This window comes from Pongo pygmaeus, chromosome 21 (genome assembly GCF_028885625.2).
Source record: "Pongo pygmaeus isolate AG05252 chromosome 21, NHGRI_mPonPyg2-v2.0_pri, whole genome shotgun sequence".
NCBI classification, from domain to species: Eukaryota; Metazoa; Chordata; class Mammalia; order Primates; family Hominidae; genus Pongo; species Pongo pygmaeus.
The window spans coordinates 12216512-12244224 of record NC_072394.2 but is presented as its reverse complement, the minus strand read 5'-3'; the positions used below and the strand labels follow the sequence as shown (position 1 = coordinate 12244224).

Genomic DNA, 27713 nt, shown 5'->3' with positions numbered 1-27713 from the left:
GAAAAATATTGTATGATTCCACTTACATAAGGTAGTTGGGCTTGTCAAATTCATAGAGACAGAAAGTACAATGGTGGTTGTCAGGGCTGGGGATGGGGAGAATGGGGAGTTAGTATTTAATGGGTACGGAGTTTCCGCTTTGCAAGATGAGTTACAGAGATGGATGTTGGTGGTGATTTCACAACATTATGAATGTATTTACTATCACAAACTGTATACTTAAGATGGTTAAGATGGTAAATTTTATGTTATGCATATTTTACCACCCCCCACCCCCCCAATACAGAAAAAAACAGAAAAAGTGATACTGGCTTACCCAAAATGTCATTGGCTTATCCAAAATGTTTCTCACTTGTGTAAGGTCTGGTTAAGCAGTTTAGTATGATACTGTACAGTATTTGGGACACAGAAGGTTCTGTGTGGCCTTCAGGAAGGCAGCATTCATGTTTCTGGCTGCAGGATGGAGGGAGGGATGGAAAATGAGAAGCAAAGGGCACACATACACCATTACTTACTAAAGGTATCTGAAAGCTGCCATGCAGACTTATGCTTCCATCCCATTGGTCAGGACTTAGTCACATGGCCACACCTGGCTGCAAGGAATGCTGGAAAATGTAGTCTCCCTTCTAGGCAGTCCTGTGCTTGCCAAGCATCAAGGGCTCTAACTCCTGAAGACGGCAAGAATGGGCATTTGGGGGTCACCTTATAGGGAACAAGGGGAGGGATCATTTAGGAACGTGCCTCAGTTGTCCCAGCTGGGCAGAAAAGGGGCTGGGGTACTTATGCTCCAATTTGCCTCCTTCAGAGTTTGGGGGCTGCTCCCAGAGGCCCTGACTCCCCGGCATGTCCAGCCTGCCCCACCCACTTGCCCAGAGGAGACCATCGCTGTGTGGGGAGTGATGCTGCTGGGAGGAGGGCAAAGTGTTGGGAGCATCTGCCTGAGTTTCCTCATCTTTAATGCAGCACTAAAATAACTGCTTTCTTCTAGGGTGATGTAAGGATTAAATGACATAATCCAGAAAAACTGACAAATTACATGTGTCAGCAAGTAAAATACTATAGGAAATCCAATTATGGTCAGGTTAATGGTGGTGTAGATTGTGCAGGGCAGTCTCCCATCTCTGCCACTGCTGCACTTGGGTTATAGATAGGCCAGGATATAATTCCCTCATCCTTGGGGTGGCTGGGAATAAGGCTGTAGGGGCTGGGGTTGGGGCCTTCAGGCTGGGAGACTCCTATTCCGTTAACTGCCCCTGGTTACCCCACGCAGTGGCAAATGTTACCACTTTCTGATTGGGAGGCAGTCAGCTAGGAAATGCAGCATTCATTAGCTACTACTTTAAAATTAAGACCCTCTCCTTAAAGGAGAGGGTGTTGTACCCAGGCTGAATTTAATGCTGATTATGTGATCCATACATATGAAAGCATGGTAGCCACCCAACTCTCATGTTTGTGTCCAATTTGCAGGTATGAAAATGAGTGTGAATGTCAACTCCTGCTAAAAGAAATGCTTGAACGGCTTAACAAGGTGAGCGGAATACATCCTTGGGTTTATGTAGCTTAATTACAGTGTTGAATGGAATGGTGAAAGTGCAGGTTTTACAGGCTTCCTCTTTGTGTTACTTTAGCGGTCACTACTTCTTTTGCAGTCACTCTCTCTCTTGACTTGTTAATTTCAACTGAGTCTTTATGAGTGAACTCACACACCCATACACACACCCCTCTCTCATGAGAGAAACACAGACTATGAAGCTTGTTGGTTATGCTAGGCTAGCAAAACCTGCCAGCATTACAATGACAAGCTGCTGTTTTACTTGTCAGACATACTGATCCCCAGCACCAAATTTAGGAAGGACCTTGCTTTGGGCAGTGGTTATTTGGACACAGCGATACCTCTGTCCTGTTGGCTAAGAGTTTTGAGATTGCTGCTCCATAGGAGAAGTCTCAAGAGAACAGAGGAAGAAATTTCTACTTCCTCTAGAGTTCCCTCTTATAGCGTGACCAATAGCCCAGGGGAGATGCCAGGGGTTCTTAGCCACTTGACTTTCCTGCAGGGTTATGTGGAGTTGCTCTTTACAGAACAGTGGTGATTTCCTTCTTGGGATTCTTCATCATCATCCTAACTAACTGATTGGATTTTCTGCTTTTGCTGGGAGAATCCCACCACCAAAAAGCAGAATGATTCTGGACCACCAGGGTTGAACGGAACCAGGGATGGCAGATAGCTTTAAGCATGGCCCTTTTCTGATCATTTTTAAGCTCAAATGTCAGAGCAGAACGACCCATGGAGGCTATTTAGTGGAAGGGCTGCTTGATTAGGGCACATGGGCTGCCCTTCCCCACCCCTTCCATGCCTACAACTCATCAAAATTGCTGACAAAACCGCAGACTCTTCCCTGCCATGCCCAGGTATGCTTTAGGCTTCTTTGCCACATGGAACTCCAGGCAGCCTCTTTGGACAGTCAGGGTTAGCGCCGGATGTTTGCCATCCCTTCACTTTGTCCAGCCTTTGCTGTCTAGGATTACTCTGCTGGTTGAGGGGAAAATCAGAACTAGAATCTAGGGAAACCCAATTTTGCTTTGTCTATGTTACCTGCCCCTCTGTGCATGAGCATGTATGATATGTTCAAACCAGGACAGTGTGCAAAAGAGGGTGCAGTTTGTAATTACACAGGTCAGTCAATGCAGGCTGGGACTCTCAGGCCAGCTAGTAGGACACTTGGGCACCCTAGATAGAAACACAGAGATGGCAGTGAGAATGCGCTTCAGGAAGGCCCTGAGGACACACGCTCAATAGTTGGCCTGGAGAAGGATGGCCTCGAGCCTGTTGGATGTCTGAGCTGGGAGTTGGGCCTTATTGGTGTCTGACATCTCTCTGCTATTCTGCTGACACCTGTAGCTCATCCCCATTCTTCTGTTTAGTGGCAACCTTGGACTGCCAGAACATGGCCTTCAGACATGGGGACCCAGCACCCTTCACAGCACCCCTCAGGCCCTCCCAGGCCCTCTCCCCAACACTTCCACATGTTGCTTTGTGAGCATCTGTCCTCACTTGTCACTCACGCAGTGCCATCCTGGGTACTCTTCAAATAAAGGGGAGAAAGAATGGGGTTCCTCTTTTACCCTTGATGGAAAATGACAGTGAATTTAAAAAAACAAGCTTAAACTTTCTGTTGTTTTTCTCTTTTTACAAAAGCAATCCATATTCTCAGTAGAAAAAATAAGGCAACATAGATAATGAAAAATAAGGAAAAGGCATCACATAATACGCCTTCATGTATATTGTGACATAGAGTATGGACATTTGAAGTATCAGCCCTGTAAGAATATTATGAAGGTTCTGGGGAAAGATGCTACCAAGCATGTGGGTGAGGCCAGCACAGGGAATTGGCATGACTGGCCCCTGGGTCCAGGTAAGACAGTACTGCCCACAGGTGAGCTGCAGAGCCCCAGCAAGGAGTGTAGCCTGTGACTAGGAACCTCCTGCTACAGCTGAGCATCTGTGAGACTGTGGGCCAATTGCCTCGTCCCTCTGAGCCTCGATTTCTTCATCTGTGAAATGGAATCACAATACTCCCCACCCACCATAGGAGTGAAAGTGCCTAGTGAGAACTAAATGATGTAGTAATGTATATGACTTGCCCATCACCTGGTGGCGCTCAATCCCTGATCACTGTTATTACAGAGCACTTGATGTGACAGACACCAGCTTGATTTTCTCCACAGTGTGGGTGCAGAACCCTGGTGAAATAGGAGTTGACTTTAGAAAGTGCATGGAGGAGTGATATTTAATAGTTGTGAATTTTTTATGATTATCTGTTATTTACAGTGGATGACATAAAATATTCCTTTCCAAATAAATCTACATAAAAATGAGTACTTTTAAAGACAAATACAGAGTGAATAAGATGCAGGTAGTCCTTGGATAATAGTAGAAATCATAAACACAGCAGGCAGATGCAGGGAACTGGGGAGGGCCTTGTGCAAGCCTGTGGGAACCTCAGAACAGCCTGTGGTTACTTGGGGTGGGGCAGGTTTTATTCTCAGAAATGACCTAGTCGAAATCCTTCTCTGGGCCAGTGAGGAAACTCACCCTTGGTGAGGTTAAATGACTTCAGAGCCTCTCAGCTCAGCTGTGGTAAGTGTAGACAGGAGTTGGGGTCTTTTGTATTTGTGGTTCATTCTCTACCTCCAAAGAATAGTCAGGGAACCGGTGTTACTCAGAGGCCAGACACGAAGCCAGAGAGTTCTCGGCTATAGGTGGCCCCATGGACCTTGATGTTGGTGTCCTGTCCACACACCCTGGGCCATCCCATTGGTCACTCAGACACGCTGAACACCCTGATCACTGCCTGCATCTCGGGCTCTGGGAACATGCATGGCCCACATAAGTATAGTCCAGAAGCGCTGGGTGTTAACACCCCAGGAACAACCCTCAGTTGCTGTGGACTGGGATAGTTGGATAAGTTCCCCACTCCTCATAGCGACGGTTCAGAGCCATGTTCCACATGGTCCCTCAGAGGGACCCCAGCAGGACTGAGCTGTCTACAGTGGCAACCTGGTTTTGTTCCCTTCTCTGTCTCACTTCCCTCCCTCACCTGTGCTTCCTGGGATCACCTCCCAAATAAGCCACAGGTACCCAGTCTTTGCCTTGGGGTCCACTTCTGGAGAACCCAAATAGTCCCTCAAGGGCAGGGCCAGGTGAACACTGGACCTTTTTGTTCTCTGCTGAGATCATCAGATCACATGAAAGAGGCTAAAATTCACATCGCATCAGCTGGTCCTGTGAGTGATTTTGGCCTGCAGGTTTTGGGTATTAACATCAGATCAGCGAGGTTTTAGCTCAGTCTCAGTGCCCATTTCCTTTGGTCTGACTTGTGGAAGGGATTCATCCCTGGGTGTGGCCGTGGGACATCACTGACCCAGTCTTTGCATCCTACTTGGAAGACATCGCAGTGTATGTGAAAGGACTGATGGCCCCTGCCTTCACAAAACCACCATGCATTTCTTCATGCTGCCCATGTAATCAAGCCTACGGAAAGAGCTCCTGTAGTTTTATCAGCCAGATAAGCTATAGCAGGCCACTCTTTGCTGCACACTTAGAAGTGAAATAAACTCCTCAACATGTTACCTACAACCTATGGCCAAAGTTATTCAACTTCTCAGCCTTTTGATGTAGTAGGAATTCCAGGCGACTTTAAAATATTTGGGTTTGCTAACTTCTAGAACTCATGGTCACCAAATATATACATATGAGGTTACTGGTCGGCTATGATGCCTGATTTGCTTATCTTAAGGAAACTGTAAGCAGCAGACTTTAAAATCTCCCTCTCCTTTTTCTTTAAAATTCCCAGAATTTTAAAATGATGTGGCTTTTAGTCAAATGCTTTCACTTAAAAACAATTTTAAAAATATTTAAAGGCCAACATATGTGCTTTTTCATGTAATTCATGTGTCTCTTAAACGTGCCTGTGGAAAGCAGCAAGAGGCCAGGGAGTTTAGGGGATAAAATGGTGCGGGCATGAAACCCTACCTTCAGGACTATGCCTTTGTATGCCCAAGAATTCCTCTGAGCCCAGAAATGAACTTCCAGAGAAGAGAAGGAGAGGAAACTGGGAAGGAAGAGGAGGAGTCTGGGGGTGGAGAGGCAAGAGGAGCGGAGGAAGAGTCAGGATGAATGCAAAGGGAGAGAGAGCAAAGTTGAGGAGACTGAGGCAGAGGCAAGAGAGAGGGTGGAGAGATGTAGGACTTGCCCAGTGCCCTCCTTCAGGCCAGCATTAGCACCTGGAAGAACAACCTTAACATTTTTGGAAAGGTTTTTGACATCCAGAGTTGGAGGAAAAGTGTTTTTTAATTAAATTCCAGCTAACTAGAAATCTTAATGAACTTAAATACCCATTCTTTAGCAGTTGGGTTTTTAATGGAGTTTCTGGGATCCCTGTGAATAGGTCAGCAAGGCTGTTTTTTTTTTCCCTTTTTAATCCCAGCCATTTGAGTTAAAAAGGGCTGATTTTCAATAAAGCTCCAAATTCTAGCTATTTCTCCAGCTCCTTTCTAAAAACATGGCTGTAAATAGTCTAGATTAGTGGTTCTAAAACTTCAGTGTGCATCAGCGTTACCTGGGGCGGGGCGGGGGGGGTGGGCGGGGGCACATTAAAACCCAGACTCCTGGGCCGCAGCCCCAGAAATTCTAAGCCAGTAGGTCTGGCATCTGTTGGAGTATTTGCATTTCTGATCTGTTCCCAGGTGTTGTGATCCAGGGACCACACTTTGAGGACCGCTGGTCTAGATCTAGGACATAGGCAATATCAGAGTTGGAATGTTTTGTAAAATTAGACTATTGACCCATAATCTCAATTCAGAAAAATCTAGATGATTCTGCTGGTGAAGCTTTTGAAAATTCAGCTGACAACATCCACAGCATAATAAAAACACAAGCGTCTACACATTTCTGAGTTCTGGCGCAAACAAAAGAAAACACTTCCAAAACAAATTTTCCTCAACGTATCAGCAGCTGTACATTCCAGTGGGCCCTACTCACCTTTGGGGGTTTTGGGGTCAGCTTATCGGGTGATTATCTTCAAAGAAGGACAGTGTGCTTGCAGAAACATCTGCTTAATCCCTATTTTAAGAATAAATATTGACTGGCCTTTTACTATCACTATGAGCAGTTTTAAAGATTTAACTGATGGGACCCAGTGCTGGTGGTTTTGACACAGTCCTAGGAGGGAGGTGGGGAAGAATGACAGGCACCTCGAAGGATGGAGTCAGGGCTTAGCACTCAGCTCTTGGCTAGTAGAGAGAAGCCCATGGCAGGTTCCAGGCCCATTATCTTCCACTAACTTCCATTCACAAGCTCAATGACGCACTGCATCGGTCTGGCCTCAGCCCCGCATACATGGAGGGAGGCTCTGGACTTCAAGGTGCATTTGGCAGAGCCCTCATGTTGCATCGAGTTGCTTGAAGGGTCTCTGAGGGAAAAGGGCAGCTGAGCAAAGGGGATGCCTGTGGCCCCTTGGCTTTGCTTCAGTACAGTGGCTTCCATGGACTGCTTTGTTCAAAGGATGGCACATGTGGCTTAACAAAAGTTTGAGGACCAGTGACCCCAGGGTTCCTTCTATTTCTAAAATTCAGAATGTTTGATTCCTTATAAATAATAACACAAAGGGTCCTTGAAGCCCTGTTTCCAGTCATTCAGCTTTGTGGCTCAATCATGGATGCATTTTGGTAAGAGTGATTGAGAATTCTGTACCCCACCCCATCCTCAGCAGTCTTAAGAGGGGCAGAGGGAAGATAGAACAACATCCACCCAATACTCCTGCACCTCGGGCCCAGATTTAGCCAGGCCTCTCTGAGGGTGTGGTCCCATCCCCGGGGCTGAGAATCACTCCACAAGGATCCACTGCCTTTGAAGGGAGTGGGGATGCATCCGGGAACACTGTGATTTTCCTTCCCATCATGTGGTCCAGCTATCAGTCAAGGTGGTGGTCATGTGACCCGTGCTGGCCAATCACAGCTCTCCTGAGGGAGGGATGCAGGGATGAACTGATTAAGAGCTGGGTCACTCTGAGGACAGGTCCTTGACTCCTGCTACTTAGATTCCTGGGACTGTCTTGGTTTCCGTCTTTCTTGAGGTCTGGCTGGTTTTTGTATTTTACAAATTACCCACCGTCTTTCTGAATCCTCCACCCTTTTCTGTTGCTGGAAAGATTCAGGCTTCCCTTTCCACCACTTCTCTTATGAAAGGGCTTCACAGGCTTGTTAAATACTTCTGGGTATTTCAGAAGACCAGACACCAGGATCTCCAACGGGCCTGCCCACTTCCCCTGGGGTAGGAATGCCTCGATTTGCAGGAGTGCATCAGTCTGGGTCTTACTGCCCCAGGCTGGGTAGCCCACGCCTTCTGGAAGAAGAAACGCTACAGCTGAGTTTTCATTAGACCCTCCCTCACTGTCCCTGGGTCGCAGGATGTGAGGACCCATCATTAAGGGCTCAGAATGGTAACCCCCTGAAGGCAGAGCTCGTTAAAGGTCAATGGCTAATTAATTAAACACATGAATGAGCTCAGAAGTTAAGTCTCATAGTTAGATTTCATATTCTTGTAGTTTGGACAGTTCAGTGTCCCGGATCTGGAAAAATGTGTCCCTTTTTGTAATTTGGTTCATTCTTTTATTTCTGATTTAAAACAAAAAACCCAAAAACTTCAGACCATGTGTAGATTTATTGAAGGGAGCCGTTTTCCCAGGAGCTCTTGCTTCTCCCACTGGGCAGTGGTGGCAGCAGGAGCCCAGTGCCAGGGCCAGGAATCAGGAGGAGCCTTGGAGAGAGTATGCAGGAGAGTCCAGGGGCCAGGGTGAGGAATGACTCTGGACACTGGTGTCCTTCCCTCTTCTGTCGAGGGTTCCTTACCTGGGGATTCACCCTGGAGCAGAAACCTGGAGGAGCACTGAGGAGGAACAAGATGTTCCATTGCAGAAAATTGCTCCCATAGAGCCGTGCCATGCAGTATGGCAGCCACCAGCCGCATGTGGCTGTGGAGCACCTGCAATGTGGGGAGTTCGAATTGAGATGTGTTATGAGTGTAAAATACATAGCAGTTTTAAAGGCCTCATCTGAAAACAAGAATGGAAGATATCTCACTACTAATTGATTACATGATGACATGATAATATTTTGGGTATACTGGGTAAAATAAAATATATTATTAAAATTAATTTCACCTGTTTCTTTTTATTTTATTTAATGTGGCTACTTCTAGAAAGTTTAAAGTTGGCCAGGCACCGTGGCTCACGCCTGTAATCCCAGCACTTTGGGAGGCCAAGGTGGGTGGATCACCTGAGGTCAGGAGTTCAAGACCAGCCTGACCACCATGGTGACACCCCGTTTCTACTAAAAATACAAAAATTAGCTGGGCGTGGTGGTGTGCGCCTGTAGTCCCAGCTACTTGGGAGGCTGAGGCAGGAGGAAACGCAAAAGGAAACGATTTTTTTTGTTTGTTTGTTTTGTTTTGTTTGTTAGTTCATGTCTTTTATTAACTCATACAGTTACTTGTCTTCTGGTTTGTTGAAGCAGTAAGTCAGACAACATTTGCCACAATAATGTCTGTCAAAGTGGCTTGCCATAAACATTCCAGCACCACATTCATCAGAAGGGCACTCTCGACGAAGGTGACTAATTTTGCCATTCTCATCCACCTTATAGTATTTCAGGACAGCCAGCTTAATCTTCTTTCTCTTGTGCTTATTCTTCTTGAGAGTGGTGTAAGACTTCTTCCTTTTCTTAGCAGCACCACGAAGTCTCAATACAAGATGAAGAGTAGACTCCTTTTGAATGTTGTAGTCAGACAAAGGACATCCATCCTCCAGTTGCTTGCTAGCAAAGATCAGTCTTTACTGATCAGGAGGAATTCCTTCCTTATCCTGGGTCTTGGCCTTTATATTTTCTATCGTATCCGAGGGTTCAACCTCGAGGGTGATGGTCTTCCCTGTGAGGGTTTTCACAAAAATCTGCATTTTGATGGCAGCTCCACTGCAGATGGCTGATGGAAAAGGAAGGAAATGTTTTAAGATACATTCCTAAGGGTTGCACATTGACTAATTTGATCTTGTACACCTCTCAAGTTCTGTAAGATAAAATCTTCAGTTCTCTTGGGTAGATAAAAGAGCTTCAGAAGTTTGAGTTGGGTGAGGGTTGGCCACTCCCCTACCATCTTGCTAATGCTCTAGACCAAATTCACACAGAAAGAGATTTGTTAAATATTAACATTTATTGTGATGCAGGCCCCCAAGGTCCATACAACCTTCTCTGTAGGCTCCATGAAGTCTCAGCTCTGGTGTCTTAGGTGCTAAGAGAACACTTTGCATGGAAAGCTCATTCATGGCAGAGGCTACGATAGAGTCAGAATTTCAGGATCCTTCTTGTCAGCATCAGACAATCAGAAATCTTGCTACACCAGTGGTCTTTCACAAGAGCAATTAAGGAACCAAGTGCCTTTTATTTTTAATTAATTAATTAATTAATTTTTTTGAGATGGAGTTTTGCTCTTTTTGCCCAGACTGGGGTGCAATGGCGTGATCTTGGCTCACTGCAACCTCTGCCTCCCAGGTTCAAGTGATTCTCCTGCCTCAGCCTCCTGAGTAGCTGGGATTACAGGCATGTGCCACCATGCCCGGCTAATTTTGTACTTTTAGTAGAGATGGAGTTTCTCCATGTTGGTCAGCCTGTCTCGAACTCCTGACCTCAGGTGATCCACCCTCTTCGGCCTCCCAAAGTGCTGGGATTACAGGTGTGAGCCACCACACCCGGCCCCAAGTGCCTTTCTTAAGAGTACAGTCTCAAGGCCTTGCCAGAACCGAAACCCTAGTAGCACAAGGGCGGGGAGTGTCTCTACATCTCATGGCCAGTCCACGTATCGTGACTGTCATAACTCTGTTCATGCGAGTGTGGAGAGTGACTCTTACATATTTTAGTCAGACCACATGTCCCCCTTGATTAATGAGAGTCCATTGCTAATACTCCTTATGTTTATTAGCAAGTCACTAATAAGTCAGTAAAAATTCACTTCCCAAGGCCTCAGGTGTTGGCAGGTGTGCATGGCAGAGGTATCTTGGGAGAGTGGGGAATCCTGATGAACCCAAGTAATGCTCACCTGTAATATCACACCGAAGATGCCAAAGTATATAAGTCACTTCTGGACATCATAGCACAATCTTATTAAGAGCATGAATAATTCTTTCATATCTACTTGATGTATCCAAACAAGATCAATGAGGTAAGAGCCAGTGAATTATCAGAAAGTTTCCTGAGAAAATTCAACCTTTTGTGATCAATGTAGTTTCCAACCTTAGAGGAACAAAAAAAATGCTATTCACAAAACAGTCATTCTAAAAAATGCATTTTTGTATGAAAGATGCATCTTCTCAAGGTAAATGTTAACAGTCCTTGGGAGAAAACTGCTAGAATACAGATTTCAGGATTTAAGGGAAAACAATTTCTTTCTTTCAGTCTTAGAAACCCAACTCACTGATGATGAGATATAGAACAAATATAGACGTTACTTAAATATTAACTTTATTTGGTATGTAAATATACCTAGTGCTCTGATCTTTCTAGATCAAGGTTACTTAGCCCTGGCTGTATTGACCGTTTAGGTAGGGGAATTCCTTGTGTGCAGGGTTGTGGGGGGATGCTGTCCTGTGTATTGTAGGGTATTTAGCAGCATCCCTGGCCTCTACCCACTAGTTGCCAATAGAAGGACCCTACCACTAAAGTGGTGACAACTAAAAATGTCTCTAGACACTGCCAAATGTCCCCTTGGGGGCAAAATCACCCTCTGTTGAGAACTGCTCTTCTAGAACAGGTCCAATGGGCTAAGCCATTGCCTTGCTAGAATGCATAATCTCAGACCCCTCCCAGACCTACTGAACCAGAGTCTGCATTTCAGTAAGCTCCCAGGTGGTCTGTGTGCTCATATACCCGGCCAGCTTTACCCCTATGCTCCATGGTGCCTGTGGCCAGGGATATGTGGCTCTCATTGCAGGAAGCTGATGAAGCCTTGCTGCATAACCTGCGCCTTCAGCTGGAAGCCCAATTTCTGCAAGATGATATCAGTGCGGCAAAGGACAGGCACAAGAAGGTAACCATGACCCCTTGAAGCCCTTCCTCTAGAAAACCCAGTTTGGGTTTGATCAGGTAAGCCCAGGGCACTGTGGCTGAAAACAGACTGCTAGAGTGGCATACCTTTGTGCATTTTCCTTCGAACCAAATAGGGGTGAATTGGTCACTGGACAGTGCTTAATGAGCTAGACGTGCTTTGAAGAGTGGGCAGTAGTGGGTGTGTTTTGAGGGCCCTGGTGTTGGGAACTAGTATCTATATTGTACAGTATAATTTACAAAGTGATTTTATATAGATCTGTCTTCATTAAGCTACAGTCCATCAACTGTTTCCGCTCAGAAAATACATTAAAAAGTCTTGTTTTTAGCTCTGCCTCTAAGCCCGTTAATTGCAGGAGAACATTATTCAGGAGTTTCCTCTCCTGCAGTGCTCAGACTCCCCCAGCCTCCAACAGTTCCTCACAGGCCTGACTCTGGGGGGCCCTGGCATAATTGAAAGATCAGATCCTGCAGCTGTTTGACCATGGGTGAGTGGCCTAACCTCTCTGAGCTGCTTTTTCATCTTCAAAATGCAAATGCAGGCTCTCCTTCCCAGCAGTGGTGTGGGTGAAGTAGTGCAGCAGACCTGTGGGTGCCTCAGGGCTTCCCTCTCCAGAGGCTCTGGCCTCCTCCCACTGCCATCCCTGCAGCTTTGCCTGAGGACTTTCTCCAAGCAGCTGGAGGCTGCTCCGCCTGTACTGGGGTGTTGGGGAACTCTTGTCCCCAGGAGCCGGAAGCAGCCTCAACCAGAACTGATGGGAGTTGGTGTATAAACACCCCAGCTCCCTCTTGCCTTTGTAGACCAACTCTGAGGCTTTTGTTCTGCACTGGCACCCAGAGATACTCACCAGGATTGAGCTCCAGGTGTCCACAGTGGTGATCCATTGGTAATAGCCCTCGCTGACTGCCCTCCTTTCCTGCCTCACTTTCCCACTCCACCCGTCATGTTTCCTGGCAATATTGCCCAGTCAACTGTTTGCACTCAGATCCCTCTCTCAGGGTCTGCTTCTGGGGAAACCCAGACTAAGACAATGTGGGAACACTGGTACAACCTGGAGCTTGGCAAGTGCTCAGTGAACCTCCATTTCCCTTCCTACCTCAGTGTGTACCTGCATCAGTACACCAGTCCTGTCTGCTCCAATCAGGGTCCCTCCAACTTTCCATCAGGCCCAGCCATTTCCTCCTCCCCACCCACCTCCTTGCTCCTACTCTACTTGATGGAATCCTGGGAACAGTGCCTGGGCCAGTTTTGAATCAGCTCAAATAATTCTTCCAGGCCATTTAGGATGATGATGATGATGATGACGGTGATGATGATAGCTCACACTGTGAGGCTTCCCTGTAGTATCTCACTGGATCCCAAGAGCAGCCTTGTGAAATAGTGCTCAGGTCAGGCTTCCTCTAAACAAGCTCTATGTAGTGATTTTTTGTCACTGATGTCTTAGTGGAGGGCTCTGAGGAGAAGAGGAGGAAAAGGGCAGGACAGGGCAGGGAGCAGAGCAAGGATGTGTCCTCAGCCGGAGTCCAGCTGTGGCCTTTTCATGATCCCACAGGAAGCTCTGGAGTGTGAATGTGAATTACACCACAGCCGGGTCCCTCAAGGAGTTGAGAGAGTTGGTCTTTTGTACTCCTGTGCTGTCAGTCATTGGCCTGGGTTGGGGATGAGGCAGGGCCTGGTAGCTTCCTGGACAAGATGACCATTTGTTGGCCAAGGGCTGCTTTCTGGAGAGGGCCGTGTCATCTGTTATTACTCACAGAGCTGGGGACAGGGGCACCGGCCAGTAAAGGGGATCAGCATCCCTACAGATAGTTATCCCTGTTTTATAGAAGAACTTGCATTTTAGGAGGTTTAAATAGCTTGCCTGAGGTCACACATAGCCAGTAAGTCTTTTAGTCCAGGCCTGATTGACCAAAGCCCATTCTTTGAAACACTGCTGGTGTTGAAAAGGGTCCTTTGTGCTCTCCAGGGCCTTTTAACTTATTTATTTTTGACATGGGGTCTGATTCTATCACTCAGGCTGGAGTACAGTGGGGTGATCACAACTCACTGCAGCCTCCACTCACCCCTAGGTTCAAGTGATCCTTCTACCTCAGCCTCCTAAGTAGCTGGGACCACAGGTGCACACCACAACACATAGCTAATTTTAAAATTTTTTGTAGAAATGGGGTCTTACTATGTTGCCCAGGCTGGTCTCCAACTCCTGGCCTCAAGCAGTCCACCTGCCTTGGCCTCCCAAAGTGCTGGGATTACAGGTGTGAGCCACCATGTCTGGTGAGGGTTGGTTTTTTTCTCTTTTTTGTTTGTGCCTCCACCACCCAGGGCTTTGTGAAGACCAATGCACTAATGTAACTGAAGAGAAACGGTGAAATAAAGCAAGTCTTAGTTTATTCATCTGCCCCGTTGTTCTTGTGAAGATTAAAGGAGACTGAGGGGCCAGGAATGAGCATAGTGCGCATGTGGGCAGGCCCACCCATGGCAGCAAATGCATGTCTCTTCTTCCTCCTGAACCTGGTCATGGTCTGTCCTGTCTGTGATGAGGGAGCATGTGGAAGTGTCCATTCCTGTGCTCATCTAGTACTAGAAGGAAAAACCAGCGCAGCTCAACTTATAACGAGAATGTTTTCTTGCCCCAACAGAATCTTCTGGAAGTTCAGACCTATATCAGCATCCTGCAGCAGATCATCCACACCACTCCTCCAGCATCCATTGTGACGAGTGGGATGAGGGAGGTAAGAATTGAAGCAGGAAAAGGCAAACCAGCCCTGGAGGGAAGCTGTACCTGGAGACTCCCAGGGAAGGGCTCACAGGTTGGACTGTGAGGGCAGCCACCAGGGTCCACTCCCCACTCCTGCCTTATATTCTCATCTGAAGTTTGTTCTTCTGATATTTTACTTGTACTGTAAATGCCAATATTTAGACACGTGAGGATGTAAACCGCATCCTTGACCATTTTCTTCGGTATTTTCTCTTAAGAATTATGAGCTGTTCTTCCTTGCATACTTTATAAGAAATGACCAAGCTGCTTTCCAAAGCGATGTGCCATTGTTGCATCTCCACCCACAATGCATGAAGGTTTCTGTGGCTCCCTGTCCTTGCCAGCACTTGGTATGTCAGCTTTTTGGTGTGTCTTTGCTCTTCTAATGGTGGCGGTTTTAATTTGCATCCCCTAATGACTAAGGAAGCTGAGCATCCTTTTGTGCACTCATCTGCCATCAGGATAGCTTCTTTGTGGAAGTATCTGCTCAAGCCTCTTGCCCATTTAAAAAATTGGTTTGTTTCCTTATTCTGCCTATCAATCTGATAATGAATTTCAAATACAGAGAATCTCAGATAATTAGTGAATATATTTTCAAGACGGAGCTCTGCTAATGATTATGTGAGCCTGTGGCATTGAAACTAGTGGGAAAGGATAGAGATTGTTGAAGCTAATTTGTAAAAACTAAAGATTTGGATATGAAAAATTATTTCCGATATTATGTTCCAAATTCCTTCTTCATTTAGCTCTCTAGCTGCTCAACAGGATAATAATGCTTTTCCTAATACGGTTTATGTAATTTTGTGATGCATAGCATGATATGTATATATAGACTGGTGCCGAGTGAGGTGGCTCATGCTTGTAATCCCAACTACTCAGGAGGCTGAGGTGGGAGGATCACTTGAGGCTAGGAGTTCAATACCAGCCTGAACAACATAGCAAGACCCCATCTCTAAACAAACAAACAAACAAACAAGAAACAAAAAAACCCGACAAACACTGGAAATGATGCAAATTAAATAAAAATGTTACAGTGTCCCTTCTCCAGAGGTTGTGGTAGGCTAGTACAGGGTTTGGTGGATTGGTCAAGAGATAAGGTTCTGGGTCTTTTTGCAAGGATGACCTAGGATGGTGGCTCTCAACCCTGGTGACACTTGCAATTGCCTAGATGTGTGCTCAGGCCATGCTCCGAGTCAATGAATGGGCTGCCCAGGAGGTGGGGCCTGCCCAGGACCAGCATGCAGACAAGCTGCAGCAGAACCCATGGGCTGGGGTCACCGGCTGCCTGAACTTTTTCATCTTAATTATTTTATACAAAGCTAAAGAAATCCCAAAATTTGCTTTAGAAGACACTTTTGAACCCTGCAAAGTATCATCTAAGAGACAGGAAAGTTACTTTTTTTGGCATTCATGAGGATAGTCTTGTCTGAATTGTCCACCAGTTACCATTTCAGGATCCTGTTCTCCTTAGTGGATGTAACTGAGGTTGCTACAAAGGTCTAAAAAAGCTTTTCCTGAAGGCTTAATTTTCTTTCCCAGAGATTCCTTTCCAGAGATGTTACTTTTATTTTTCAAACCCAGCTCTAACTCAAAGGTGTTTCACATCCGAGCATACCTTTTGAATTGTATCATCTATTCCCTTGTAATAAGACCCTTCTAAGTCATAAGTATACAGACACTAAACTGACTTCGATGTCATCGATCAGCATCATCTGGGCTTGTGAGACATGCAGAGTGTCCAGTCCAGCCTCAGATCCACTGAGGCAGAATCTGCATCTTAGCCAGATCCGCAGGGACTCATGTGCATGCTCAGGATGGAGAAGCACTGATTGAGAAAGCGTCACATCTTTATGAGTCTTAGCTTAGCAATTCTACAATCAAGTTAGACAGTCATTTCCTGTATGTCTGTGTCATTGCTGCAGCCACTTTGTAAGGTGTTTGAAGCAGAGGCTGCCTTCCATGCAGCCTCTGGACACAGAAACCCTCGGTGTAGACTTGGTGTTTGATTTTGCGTGGCTTCGAGTCAATGTGCTCTGTGTCAGAATGCATGGCTCTTGAGCAGTCAGGCCTTTGTGAAACAATTTGAATATTTTTGAACAGACGTGGAAAGGCAGGTCAGGAGAGAGGCACCTGCCTGGCAGAGTGTGGAGAGGTCGGAGGATTTCCTTCCAGCCATTCCCTGGAGTGTCACTTCCCTTTCACCCACTGGGGCAGATGGCTTCTACTTTGTGCTGTGCTGACATCCAAGCACAGCGTGTGGCTCGCGGCTCCAACCAACCTTCATTTTCTTAGAGAGAGTGCATTCCAGGTTTTCCTTTTCAAAGAAGGGAAAACAGAGGCTTTGAGAGTCAAATGCCTTTTCTAGAGTCTCTTAGTAGGTTCATGGCACAGCCAGGTCTAAGCTCTGGTTTCCTGGTACTCGGTCCTGGCATTTCACACTCCCAAGGAGGTTCAGACTTTGAAGACAAAGCAAAAGGCATTGATGGTTGCGCTGTGGGCCTGGCTTAGTCTCCTCAGGCTACTATAACAAGACACTATAGATGGGAGGGCCGACAGGCAGACATTTACTTCTCACTGTCCTGGGTGCTGGAAGTCCAAGATCAAAGTGCCAGCAGAATTGATGTCTGGCGAGGGCTCTCTTTCTGGCTTGAAGACAACTGCCTTCTTGCTGTGTCTCACGTGACAGACAGACGGGGTGGGGGTGTGGGGGTGGGGGCTCTGGTGTCTCTTCTTGTTCTTACAAAGACCCTAATCACATCATGGGGCCCCCCCATCCTCATGACCTCATCTAACCCTAACACCTTCCAAAGGTCCCACCTCCTAACACCTTCATCTTGAGAGTTAGTTAGGGCTTCAACACAGAATTCAGGGGGACATGGATATTCCGTCCATACCAGGGCCCCACACCTTCTCTGCCCTTTTCCTCTCTGCATGTCCCGTGAGTCTGACTCTGGCCTTCTCTGTGCAGGAGAAGCTCCTGACGGAGCGGGAGGTGGCCGCCCTGCGGAGTCAGCTGGAGGAGGGCCGGGAGGTGCTCTCCCACCTGCAGGCGCAGAGAGTGGAGCTGCAGGCCCAGGTACGCTTGAGTCTGCTGCATGTGCATTGGGGCTTCCTACGTGTTTTATGGAGGTGTTACATGTAGGCACACGCATGCAGCTTGAGGAGCTGTCACACACTGAACATATCCTATGTTCCTGGCAGAAATGGGGTTTTCTGAGTGGGTGGCCAAGCGCTCTGCTCTGCCCTGGACTGAGGAGTTTTCCAGGACACAGGGAGAGTCCTGAGCTGGAGGACACAGGCGCCACGCTCATTCCTAGCCCCTCAGAGGTGCCCCTTGGGACTCCTTCGAGTCATGCCCTCCCCACCGAGGCTTAGGCTTAGGCTGCCCCAGTGTCTATATCATGGATTCATTTTGCCCAGGTCAAGCTTCGTAAGAATAAGAAGAAACGGACACCATAGGGATTTTTATCCTCCACTTGTTCAAATCTGTGCTGTTTTTCTTCTCATGGTAACAGTTCTCCTTCGGAATTTGATTACAACCCAGAAAGAGTGGTTGTATCAGTGTTTGCTTCTAGTTAGAAACGTGTTGGTGGAAAGCTCACATTTCTACCCCCACCCCTTTTGGGTGAAGCTTAATTTGAAAACAAAACAGAAAAGCCCCATGCTGTCCTGTGCCTTTTTGGCTATTTCCCGGCTCATCTTCCTTTGTTCCTTCTAGTTCTCTCTCTTTCTTGTTACCCTACAGCAGGTCATTCCACAGGGACGGTTGGGTTAAAATACTGCACCTTTGTTTGGCTCTCTAACCACATTTCCCAAACCAAAAAGTAAGTTGACATTTGGTTTGACAAGTACACATGGGGACAAGAGAGCAAAACGTGTAAAAATCGGACGCTTCAGAAAGCCTGGACCATTTGGATGTTACGTGTTACTCTGTCTAAAAATGTGAAGCCACAACTAGATGTAGCACTTTTTATTGATTTCCAGTGCCCCCATGTCTGCTCAGGATTTCATTTTGGGACCTTGGAGTTCACATCCTAATTCCCATCCCAGCACGCACCACACAAAACTCACAGTGCAGCAGCTCTCAGGGGCTGCTGGAAAGCAAACCCGGGTCTGTGGTGGTCCCCTGAGCTGACGATCGCAGCAGGAGAAACCAAGTAAGGTCCTTAAAACTCCTACTTCTTGCCAGACAAACCCTGGCTCAGGGACCACGTGCCACATCCTGGTGACTGGGGCCTGTGTGGTTTCTTCTGAGGCTCTGACAGGATAGAATAAGGGTTGTATGTGTTTGTGTATGTGGGGTGTGTGTGTGTGATATACATGGTATGTGTGATATATGTGGGATATGTATGTGAAGTGTGTGTGGTGTGTGTGTGTGTCATGTGTATGTGTGTGTGCTGTGTATGTGAATAGGGACGTGGATATAAGCCCAGTCGTGGTCCTAGAGACCAGTGTTTTCCAAACGGCTAGTGACAAATCATTTTTGGATGTAAAATGAACTCAGTAGAATTGGCTGGCATGTAAAAGGAAGTCAACAAAATGCTAGACTAAAATATAATAAGAAAAACAGAGTGTACAGCAAGCGAAAGGGAGGATTTGTTTTGTGAAGCCCTTGTTTTATCTCTATCCATATGGATATGTTGAAATACACACACACACACACACACACACATCTATCTGATGTGTATGGCTCACAATGAGAAATGTGGTTTTTCCCGGGGCGGTGGTGATAAAGTTGAAAACCACTGCCCTAGAGATACTGAGAAAGATGAAGGAGCCCAGCCTAGATGGCAAATTCCAGTTCCAGGACAAAAAGAATGTTCCTCTCTTTATGTACGGGTATGTATTTGTTGAATATCAAAATAAGAAATTTCACAACAGATTAACCTGGTTTCTGAGAACATGAAATGAAACCGCTGGCTGGCCGCCTGTTTCTGTCCTGAGTGGCTGCAGGAGGACTTCCTGGCTTTTCTCTGCTGCCCTTGTCTCTAAAGCAGGGTCTCAAACATCTCTTCTGTGCTGCCTCCTCCACTCCCACCCTTGGCAGTCTGATGGAGACCCCTTCTCAGAAAAATGATGGTAAAGGCATAAAATAAAGTACAGATAATTTAAAGGAAACCATGCTGGGTGTGGTGGCTCACGCCTGTAATGCCAGCATTTTGGGAGGCCAAGGTGAGTGGACTGCTTGAGTCCGGGAATTTGAGACCAGCCTGGGCCACATGACGAAACCCCACCTCTACAAAAAATACAAAAATTAGCTGGGCGTGGTGGTGCGTGTCTGTGGTTCCAGCTACTCAGGAGGCTGAGGTAGGAGGATTGCCTGAGCCTGGGGAGGTTGAGGCTACAGCAGTGAGCTGAGACTGAGCCACTGCACTCCAGCCTGGGCAACAGAGTGAGACCCTGTTTCCAAAAAAAAAAAAAAAAAAAAGAGTAATTATATTAAAACAGTTATCAAAATATTACTGAATCATTTTATATAAAATGACAGATGTGCTTATACTCACTCAGTAACAAGCTGTAGCATGGGGCTGATGAAACACGGCTGTGTCCGTTTTCTGTTGCTGCCTTGATAAGTCACCACTGACAGGGGCTTTGAACGGCACCCGTGTCATTGCAGTTGTGTAGGTGGGAAGTCTGGGTGGGTCCTATCAGTTTCTCTGCTCTGGGTCTCAAAAGGTAGAAAGAAGGATGTTGGCGAGCCTGGACCCTTGTCCGGAGGCTCTCAGGGGAGAATTTGCTTCCAGTCTCATCCAAGTTCTTGGCAGGAGTGAGGACCCTGTTTCTTTGCCGGCTGCTGGCCAGGAGTGGCAGTCAGGGCTGCCCATGCTCCTTGGCTTCAGGCTCCTTCACGTTCAGAGCTGGCAGCGAACTCTGAACCCTCTTCCTGCGTCTCATCTCATTGACTTGGACTTATGCGTTTCTCTGACTTCTGTTTTTAGGGGATAATCTTGAATAAACCCCTTTCCTTAAAAAAGGGTAACTCATTAAGAACCTTAATTATATCTGCAAAGTCCCTTTTTGCCATGTAACATATTCAAGGGTGTAGCACCAGGGGGAAAAGGTTATAGGGTCCAAATTCTGCCTCCTTAGCTCTGATGAAAACCCAGACGTGGCTGGGCGCGCTCGGGAGCTCCTGACTCAGTGGGTCTGGGGTTTGGCCCAGGATGCTGCCTGTTGAGGTGTCCCTGTGATGTTGCTGCGGCTGGTCCAGGAGCCACGCTGAGAACTACAGGGTAGGGGCGGGTCCCAGGGAGGGGGCGAATGTTCCACCCGGTCCCCCTGTGTCCCAGGCTTGGGCCTCATTTCAAATGTTTGTGGCTGGGTTTTGCTGGTTTTAAAGGTTTTAGTGGCTTCCCAATGTAGCAGCTAAGCTAGAGCTGAGGGAAGATGTGGCGGCACACCTCCGGGCAGGGCCCGCACTGTGTCCGGAACTCGGTGGAGGGCGGGCCGAGGGAGAGCGTCTGGTAGCCCCAGGGCCGTGGCAGCGGGTTCCACCTATGGTTAGGGCGTCCGCAGCTTCCCGAACTCTCCACAGCAGGGGTCTTCAGGGTGAGGTCCCCGTCCCAGCAGCGGGGGCACCACCTGGGAACTTGTCAGAAATGCAAATTCACAGGCACCCCAGACCACTGACCCGGGAGCTCTGGGGCGGGCCGGTGCGCCTTGTTTTCACAAGCCCTCCACGTGGCTCTGCGGGCTCAGTCTGGGAGACGCTGGGCGGAGGATGAGAGAATAGTGCCTGGGCTTGGAGCTGGAAGCTGGAAGGTGGAAGCTGGAAGCCTCTCCTTCAAATAAGTGCACATATACCCGTAAGAGCCCTGGAGGAAGCACTTCGGACAGGTGGAGAGGAAAGGACAGGTAATTCTAGTTCCCTAAATTGCATGGACTGAGAGTTTCTGTGACAGGGAAGTAAAGAAAGTAACTTTTTAAAATTGCAAAATGGGAACCGCCCATGTCTCATTTCTCATTAAAGTCACTTAGCACCATCTAGTGGTTTAGTTTGAGTAAGACAGTATGTAATGAGTTTCCTTTTTTTTAAGACAAAAAAAAAAAAAAAAAAAAAAAAGACCTTGCACCCTTGCACCTAAAGGTGTCTGGGGTCCTAAGGACTGAGGTGAGAGCTCGCCCCTCCAGATGGGGCTCGCGTCAGGCTCCTGCCTGTGTCCTGCCCTCAGCTGCTCACAGCCCGGTGGGGAGACAGATATAAACCAGGCAATCTAACGGTCCAGGCAGAAATAGCAGTCACCTGGCTCCGGTCCAGGCAGAAATAGCAGTCACCTGGCTTCAGGTTGCCACATGGCCCCACCCTTGGAGGAAGCCTGGGCCAATCTCTCTTCTCTTGGTCTCCTGATCTCGCCTGCAGTTTCTGGGACCTCCCCTTTGCTCATTCCTTCTCTCCTTTCTGGAAGTCCCTTTCCTTCCTCGGTTCCCAGGACCGGTCCTGCCTCCTCCTGGAAGATTCTTTCTCCTTCCAAGATGCCCTGGGCGTGCCTCCCCTGCTGGACTGCGGCCTTCTAGAGGAGGGTCCGTGTCTCATTCTCCTCGGCCAGGGTGGTGCTGGGTGGCAGTGGATGCTGTGCCACAGTGGCGCTCATCACAGGCATCTCCATTCCTGTTGAGCTCCTGAGAGAGGAGCTCTTACTGGTTTTCCTGAACACTCTTCCTTCTGATGAAAGGTTTAAATCATGGAGCTATAAAAACCACATCGATATAGACATCAGTCCAGTTTTATAAACCAAGTCATCACTTCACTGGACTCAGCAGAATCCCGTAGAGCGTCTGCGACCAGTGCGGGGTTGGAGGGCTCTGGGCCTCGTGGTCACGTGGGGGATGGGGGCTGTGGGGGCGCCCAGGACAGGAGCTTCTCCCATAGTGCTGCAGCAGAGGATCTCCAGCCTTTAAAACATGCAGCCTTCTTCAAACAAACACAAATGCACACCCAAGAAAACACCCCACCTATCCACCCCCTACCACTACCACAAAAACAACAATCACCACTTCATGAGACATAAAAAGACTGCACTCCACTTGTAGGGTGGAAGGATCACAGGTGACTTTCCTGGGCTCTCATTTTCCCATTTTTTGATGCTTTGTGATTCTATTTACTGTTTAAAACTTTGCTAAGTGAAAACCTGCAAGGAGAGGTCTCTGCGTGGCTCACACTGACTTTCCCATGTCTTCAAAGAGAACAGGCTGGTGTTGGCCTGTTGCTGTGTGGGAATGGGGAGTTTGCAGGGGCCCTGGAGAGAGAGAGTGTGTGTGTGTGTGTGTGTGCACGTGTGTGCTTGCTTATTGTTGCCTGCAGTAGGGAGGAGGCTGAGGTGCGGGGCAAGGGTGGCCTGGTTCTGGGAGGTGTTTCAGACCTTGTACAGGTAGATTCGAATCCTGCTGTGGTATTTATGGGCAAGCCACTTTGCCAGTGTGCCTCAGTTTCCTCATCTGTAAAGTGGAAATAATGACAGCCCTTCCCTGATAAAGTTGTTGTGAGGTTGATGAGTTGACCCAGCTTAGGACTTAGCAGCATGAGCCACTACTCCTGCTCTGGGCTGGGGATCCCACACCCAAAAGGGACAGCCACCCCTGAGCTCTTGGGTCAGTGATCTGGGGTACATTCTCTTCATATGTAATTTTTTCTTTTACTCTTTATTATGGAAGATTTCAGACATAGAAAAGTGAGAGATTATAGGTGCTGTGGCTCACGCCTGTAATCCCAGTACTTTGGGAGGCCAAGGTGGGAAGATCACTTCAGCCCAGAAGTTCAAGACCAGCCTAGGCAACATAATTAGACCTTGTCTCTACAAATTTTTTTTTTTTTAATTGGCTGGGCATGGTGTCATTAACCTGTGGTCTCAGCTATTGAGGAGACAAAGGTGTGGGGACTGCTTGAGCCCAGGATGTGGAGGCTTCAGTGAGCCCTGATGGCAGCACTGCACTCCAGCCTGGGCAATAGAGTGAGACCCTGTCTCAAAAAATAAAAGTGAAAATAGTCTGTCTCATGAGCCCTCCCGCCCCATCCCCCAACACATGGCCCCTCTATGTTCTCTACAGCCCCACACACTTCCCTCACCATGTAATTCCAACACTTCTTTGAGATTTGGGCCTCAAAGGGGTCTTTTAAATTCCCATATTCCTTGGAAGTGTTTCCTAGAGTGTCTGAACACTCTGGTGTGGGTAAGATGTGGTTGCACCAGGCGTTAGTGTGTCTGACTTGTGTTTGCTGTTACAGGCGACTGTTTGAATCCAGATTTCTTGGGAGAAACAGAAACTGGATCACACTAGCTGAAACAGGAAGGGGACTCTTGTTTTATTCAGAAGTAATGTTAGATTTTTGAAAAGTTGCAAAAACAGCACAGTAGTTTCCAATACATACCCCTCACCCAGCTTCCACAAAACCATGGGCCGATGATAAAAACCTGGAAATTAACAATCATCTTGTCCTATTAATAGACTGCACTAAAATCTCACCAGTTGCTCCACTTCTGTTTTTTCCTGGTCTAGATCCTACTCACATTTAGGTATCATGTCTTGTTTGTCTCCCCCAGACTGGGATGGTCCCCAGTCTTTCTCTGTCTTCCATGACCGTGATGCTTTGGAAGAACCCAGGCCAGAGGCTTTGTGGCACATCTCTCCTTTTGGGTTTCCCTGATGTTTTCTCAGGATTAGACGGAGGTTCTGCATTCTTGGCAAGACCCCCATGGAGTGACGCTGTGTCCTGAGTATTTCATTATGTGGCTGTGTCCTCGTACAGGTGACATTAACTCTGATCACTTGGTTAAGGTGCTGTCTGCCAGGTTTCTCCACTGGAAAGGTACTTTTTTTTTTTTTTTTTCCAAAGGAGCAGGGTATAAAAGGCGGGGCATGAAATCTGAGAGCAGGTGTGCATCAGGAATTAGGAACCAGGAACTGGGAGCTGAGGCAGCCGCTGTCTGTCTCCTTTTCCTCTTCCTTCTCTTGCCACGGCTCCCAAATTTCTGTTTGTCTTTGCCTTTTGGCTTCATTTCTTTTCCTCTCCAAATAATTACCTTTCTCAACTTTGCCATGCACATGAAAGCTCGCCACTCCAGAGCGGCAGCCTCAGACCTGTTCATGTGTCCCTGTTGTCTAGAACCTGCCACCAACTCTGCGATTTCTGAGACCCCTTTCCAGATTCCCAGGAGAGAAGGCGTGTGACAGGCCAGCCTGGGTCAGGCCCACCCCTGGTCCTATAACTCTGCACAGGAGAGTGGGGTCACCTTGTTGCTGGGACCCTGCCTGTGGATGGGTGGGGCTGGCATCAGACACAGGGGCAATGTGGACTGGACAGACATCTCCCCAAAGTGCTTAGCACATGTACCTTTTCTTCCCTTCCTCCTCCCTCCTGATGCAACAGATCAATGGCTGAACACCTGCTTTTTTTTTTTTTTTTTTTTTTTTTTGACAGAGTCTCGCTCTGTCACCCAGCCTGGGGTGCAGTGGCACGATCTTGGCTCACTGCAACCTCTGCCTCCCGGGTTCAGGTGCCTCAGCCTCCGGAGTAGCTGGGATTACAGGCACCGGCCACCATGCCCGGCTAATTTTTGTATTTTTAGTAGAGTTGGGGTTTCACCATGTTGGCCAGGCTCGTCTTGAACTCCTGACCTCAAGTGATCTGCCCTCCTTGGCCTCCCTAAGTGCTGGGATTACAGGTGTGAGCCACCACACCCGGCCATTTGCCGAACACCTTTGAAAGCTACATTTTCACTTAAGGAATTTCATAATCCAAGGGCATAAAGTGTATAAAGTGAAGAATTGGGTTTTGATGGCAATGATCATCTTCCAGGATGTCCAGCAGGTACATTTAGGTCTGGATGTAGGAAATGCCTGTAGTGGACATACATGAAGTTGAATATAGATGCGTGTCTCGCCCCTCGTGACTCGAAGTGTGGCCCATGGACCGGCAGCATCAACATCACGTGGGAGCTGGTGAGCAAGGCGGAGTCTCTGGCTCCCCATCCCTGCTGAGTCAGACTCTTAACACCCTCAGACGGTTCTAGTGCACACTGAGTTCCAGAAGGGCTGCGCTAGGTAGAAGTGTGGTTTTGTTTGTTTTGTTTTGTTTCTGAGGACCATGCCTGTCAAATTCTTTCCTACTCAAGAATGAGATTGGAAAAGAATCACGACTATCTTGGCCTCTACTTTATAAAGTTTAAATATTTTTTTAAACTTCTTGACTCTTTTGTAATAACACTTGATCAAGCACAAGAGAAAATATTGCAATCAAGAGATGTGGGAAACGTGAGCTTCAGGAGGCTGCGGCTGGGGTAATGCGGCGTCACTGTCTTACCAGAAACATCTCGTTAAAAGTAGGACTACACGCCAAAATAATGAGACAAAGTATAGTATCGTAAATACATAAACCAGTAACATAGTTGTTTATTATTGTCGTCAAGTATTATGTGTTGTACATAATTGCATGTGCTAGACTTTTTTTATGCAACTGGCAGCACAGTCTGTTTACGCCAGCGTCCCCACAGACATGTGAGTGAACGTGTGGCTCCATGGCCCTAGGATGGCTGCGGTTGTCACTAGGCGACAGGAGTTGTCCAGCTCCATTATACTCTTATGGGATCACCATCCTATACGCAGTCCATTGTTGACTGCAGTACTGTTATGTGGCCTACGACTGAGCATTTGTGGGTCTTTATGTATCATCACAAGCTCTTACACTGAATATAAAACTATCTCTTTCTATTTTCCTGCCTTAATTTTTACTTGCTCTGATTAATGTACTGTATTTCTCTGACATTATTTTATGTGTACACAAGGGCACACACACACGCCTTAGCTACCAAAACATAAATGTAACTCTGCCGATCCAAACTCGGGAGAAAATCAAAGCTGAATGAGAACAAGGAAACTTTTCTCCCACTCAGTATTTCAATAAAGGTAGCATCTTATCTATTCAGTATGCGCTTCTTTTTACTTATTTTTTTGCTATCAGATTTATGCTAATTCATTAAAGTCTGAAGAACGTACTTTATTTGAATTATACATATTATTCCACCGATAGCAAGTTTTTTTTTCTTTTTCTTTGAGACAGAGTCTCGTTCTGTTGCCCAGGCTGGAGTGCAGTGGTGTGATCTTGGCTCACTGCAGCCTCTGCCTCCCAGGTTCAAGTGATTCTCCTGCCTCAGCCTCCCAAGTATCTGGGATTATGGCGTGTGCCACCACACCCGGCTAATTTTTGTATTTTTAGTAGAGATGGGGTTTCACTATGTTGGCCAGGCTGGTCTCAAACTCCTGACCTCAAGTGATCTGCTGGCCTCGGCCTCCCAAAGTTGTGGGATTACAGGTGTGAGCCACCTGGCCTAGGTTTCGTTTTATTTTCTAGGTTTGTCTTCAGACTGCCTTTGGGGTGGGCCTCCTTATGGGCTAATTGCAGAGGGTGCTGATATTAGTGCAAGAAGGGCTGGGTGCGGTGACTCACGCCTGTAATTCCAGCACTTTGGGAGGCTGAGTTGGGAGAATCACTTGAAGCCAGGAGTTTGAAACCAGCCTGGGCAACGAAGTGGGACACTATCACTACCAAAAAAAAAAAAAAAAAAAATGCCCAGCATGTTGGTGTTTGCCTGTAGTCACAGCTACTCAGGAGGCTGAGGTGGAAGCCTTTAGCCTGGGAGGTCGAGGATGCAGTGAGCCGAGATTGCACTCCTGCATTCCAGCCTGGTGACAAAGTGAGATCCTCTATCAAAAAAAAAAAAAAAAAAAATTGTGTAAGGACACAGGAGCTGAGTTTTCACATTGCTCTTTAGCTTAAGGATTCCAAAGTGATTCATTGCTAATCTCGAATGGACAGAGAAACACACAAACAAAATAAAACATTCACCGAGTCCAGGTTCCTTTTCCTGGTGAGGTCTGTCTCTTAGGGAAGAAGGGGGATGGATTTTCTTACAGAGTGTCCTTGCCCACAGACAACAACTCTGGAACAAGCTATTAAAAGTGCCCATGAGTGTTATGACGATGAGATTCAGCTTTATAATGAGCAGATTGAGACACTGCGCAAGGAGATTGAGGAGACAGAGCGGATCCTGGAGAAGTCTTCTTACGACTGCCGGCAGCTGGCGGTCGCCCAGCAAACCCTGAAGAATGAGCTGGACCGGTATCATCGTATCATCGAGATTGAAGGCAACAGGTGAGCGTGTGCCCTCCCCGTCCAGGCCACTTATTCCTTTCACAGCTCTTCATTGAGTGCCTATTGTATGCCAGGCACAGTTATAGGCAGTGGGCATGTGTCAGGGAAGGAAACACAACAATTCCTGACCCCTTGGGTGCTGGATAACTAATAGGGGA

General features: G+C 47.2%; 1 protein-coding gene and 1 pseudogene across 7 annotated transcripts in view; one reads left to right on the top strand and one right to left on the bottom strand.

Moving 5' to 3' along the window:
• The window catches only part of BFSP1 (beaded filament structural protein 1), a 47024-nt gene that overhangs the window by 14723 nt on the left and 4588 nt on the right, over positions 1-27713 (top strand). For 3 of the 7 annotated variants that reach the window (XM_063659385.1, XM_063659388.1, XM_063659386.1), the window contains 6 exons: positions 1468-1528; positions 11540-11635; positions 14290-14382; positions 14627-14758; positions 17377-17484; positions 27335-27555. In XM_063659385.1, the coding sequence (XP_063515455.1) occupies positions 1468-1528; positions 11540-11635; positions 14290-14382; positions 14627-14758; positions 17377-17484; positions 27335-27555 (711 nt within the window). The remainder of the gene's footprint in view (positions 1-1467; positions 1529-11539; positions 11636-14289; positions 14383-14626; positions 14759-17376; positions 17485-27334; positions 27556-27713) is intronic. The other 4 variants (XM_054467573.2, XM_054467574.2, XM_063659389.1 and 1 more) reach the window with 2 other exon arrangements.
• LOC129021734 (ubiquitin-ribosomal protein eS31 fusion protein-like) lies at positions 8999-9512 on the bottom strand (annotated as a pseudogene).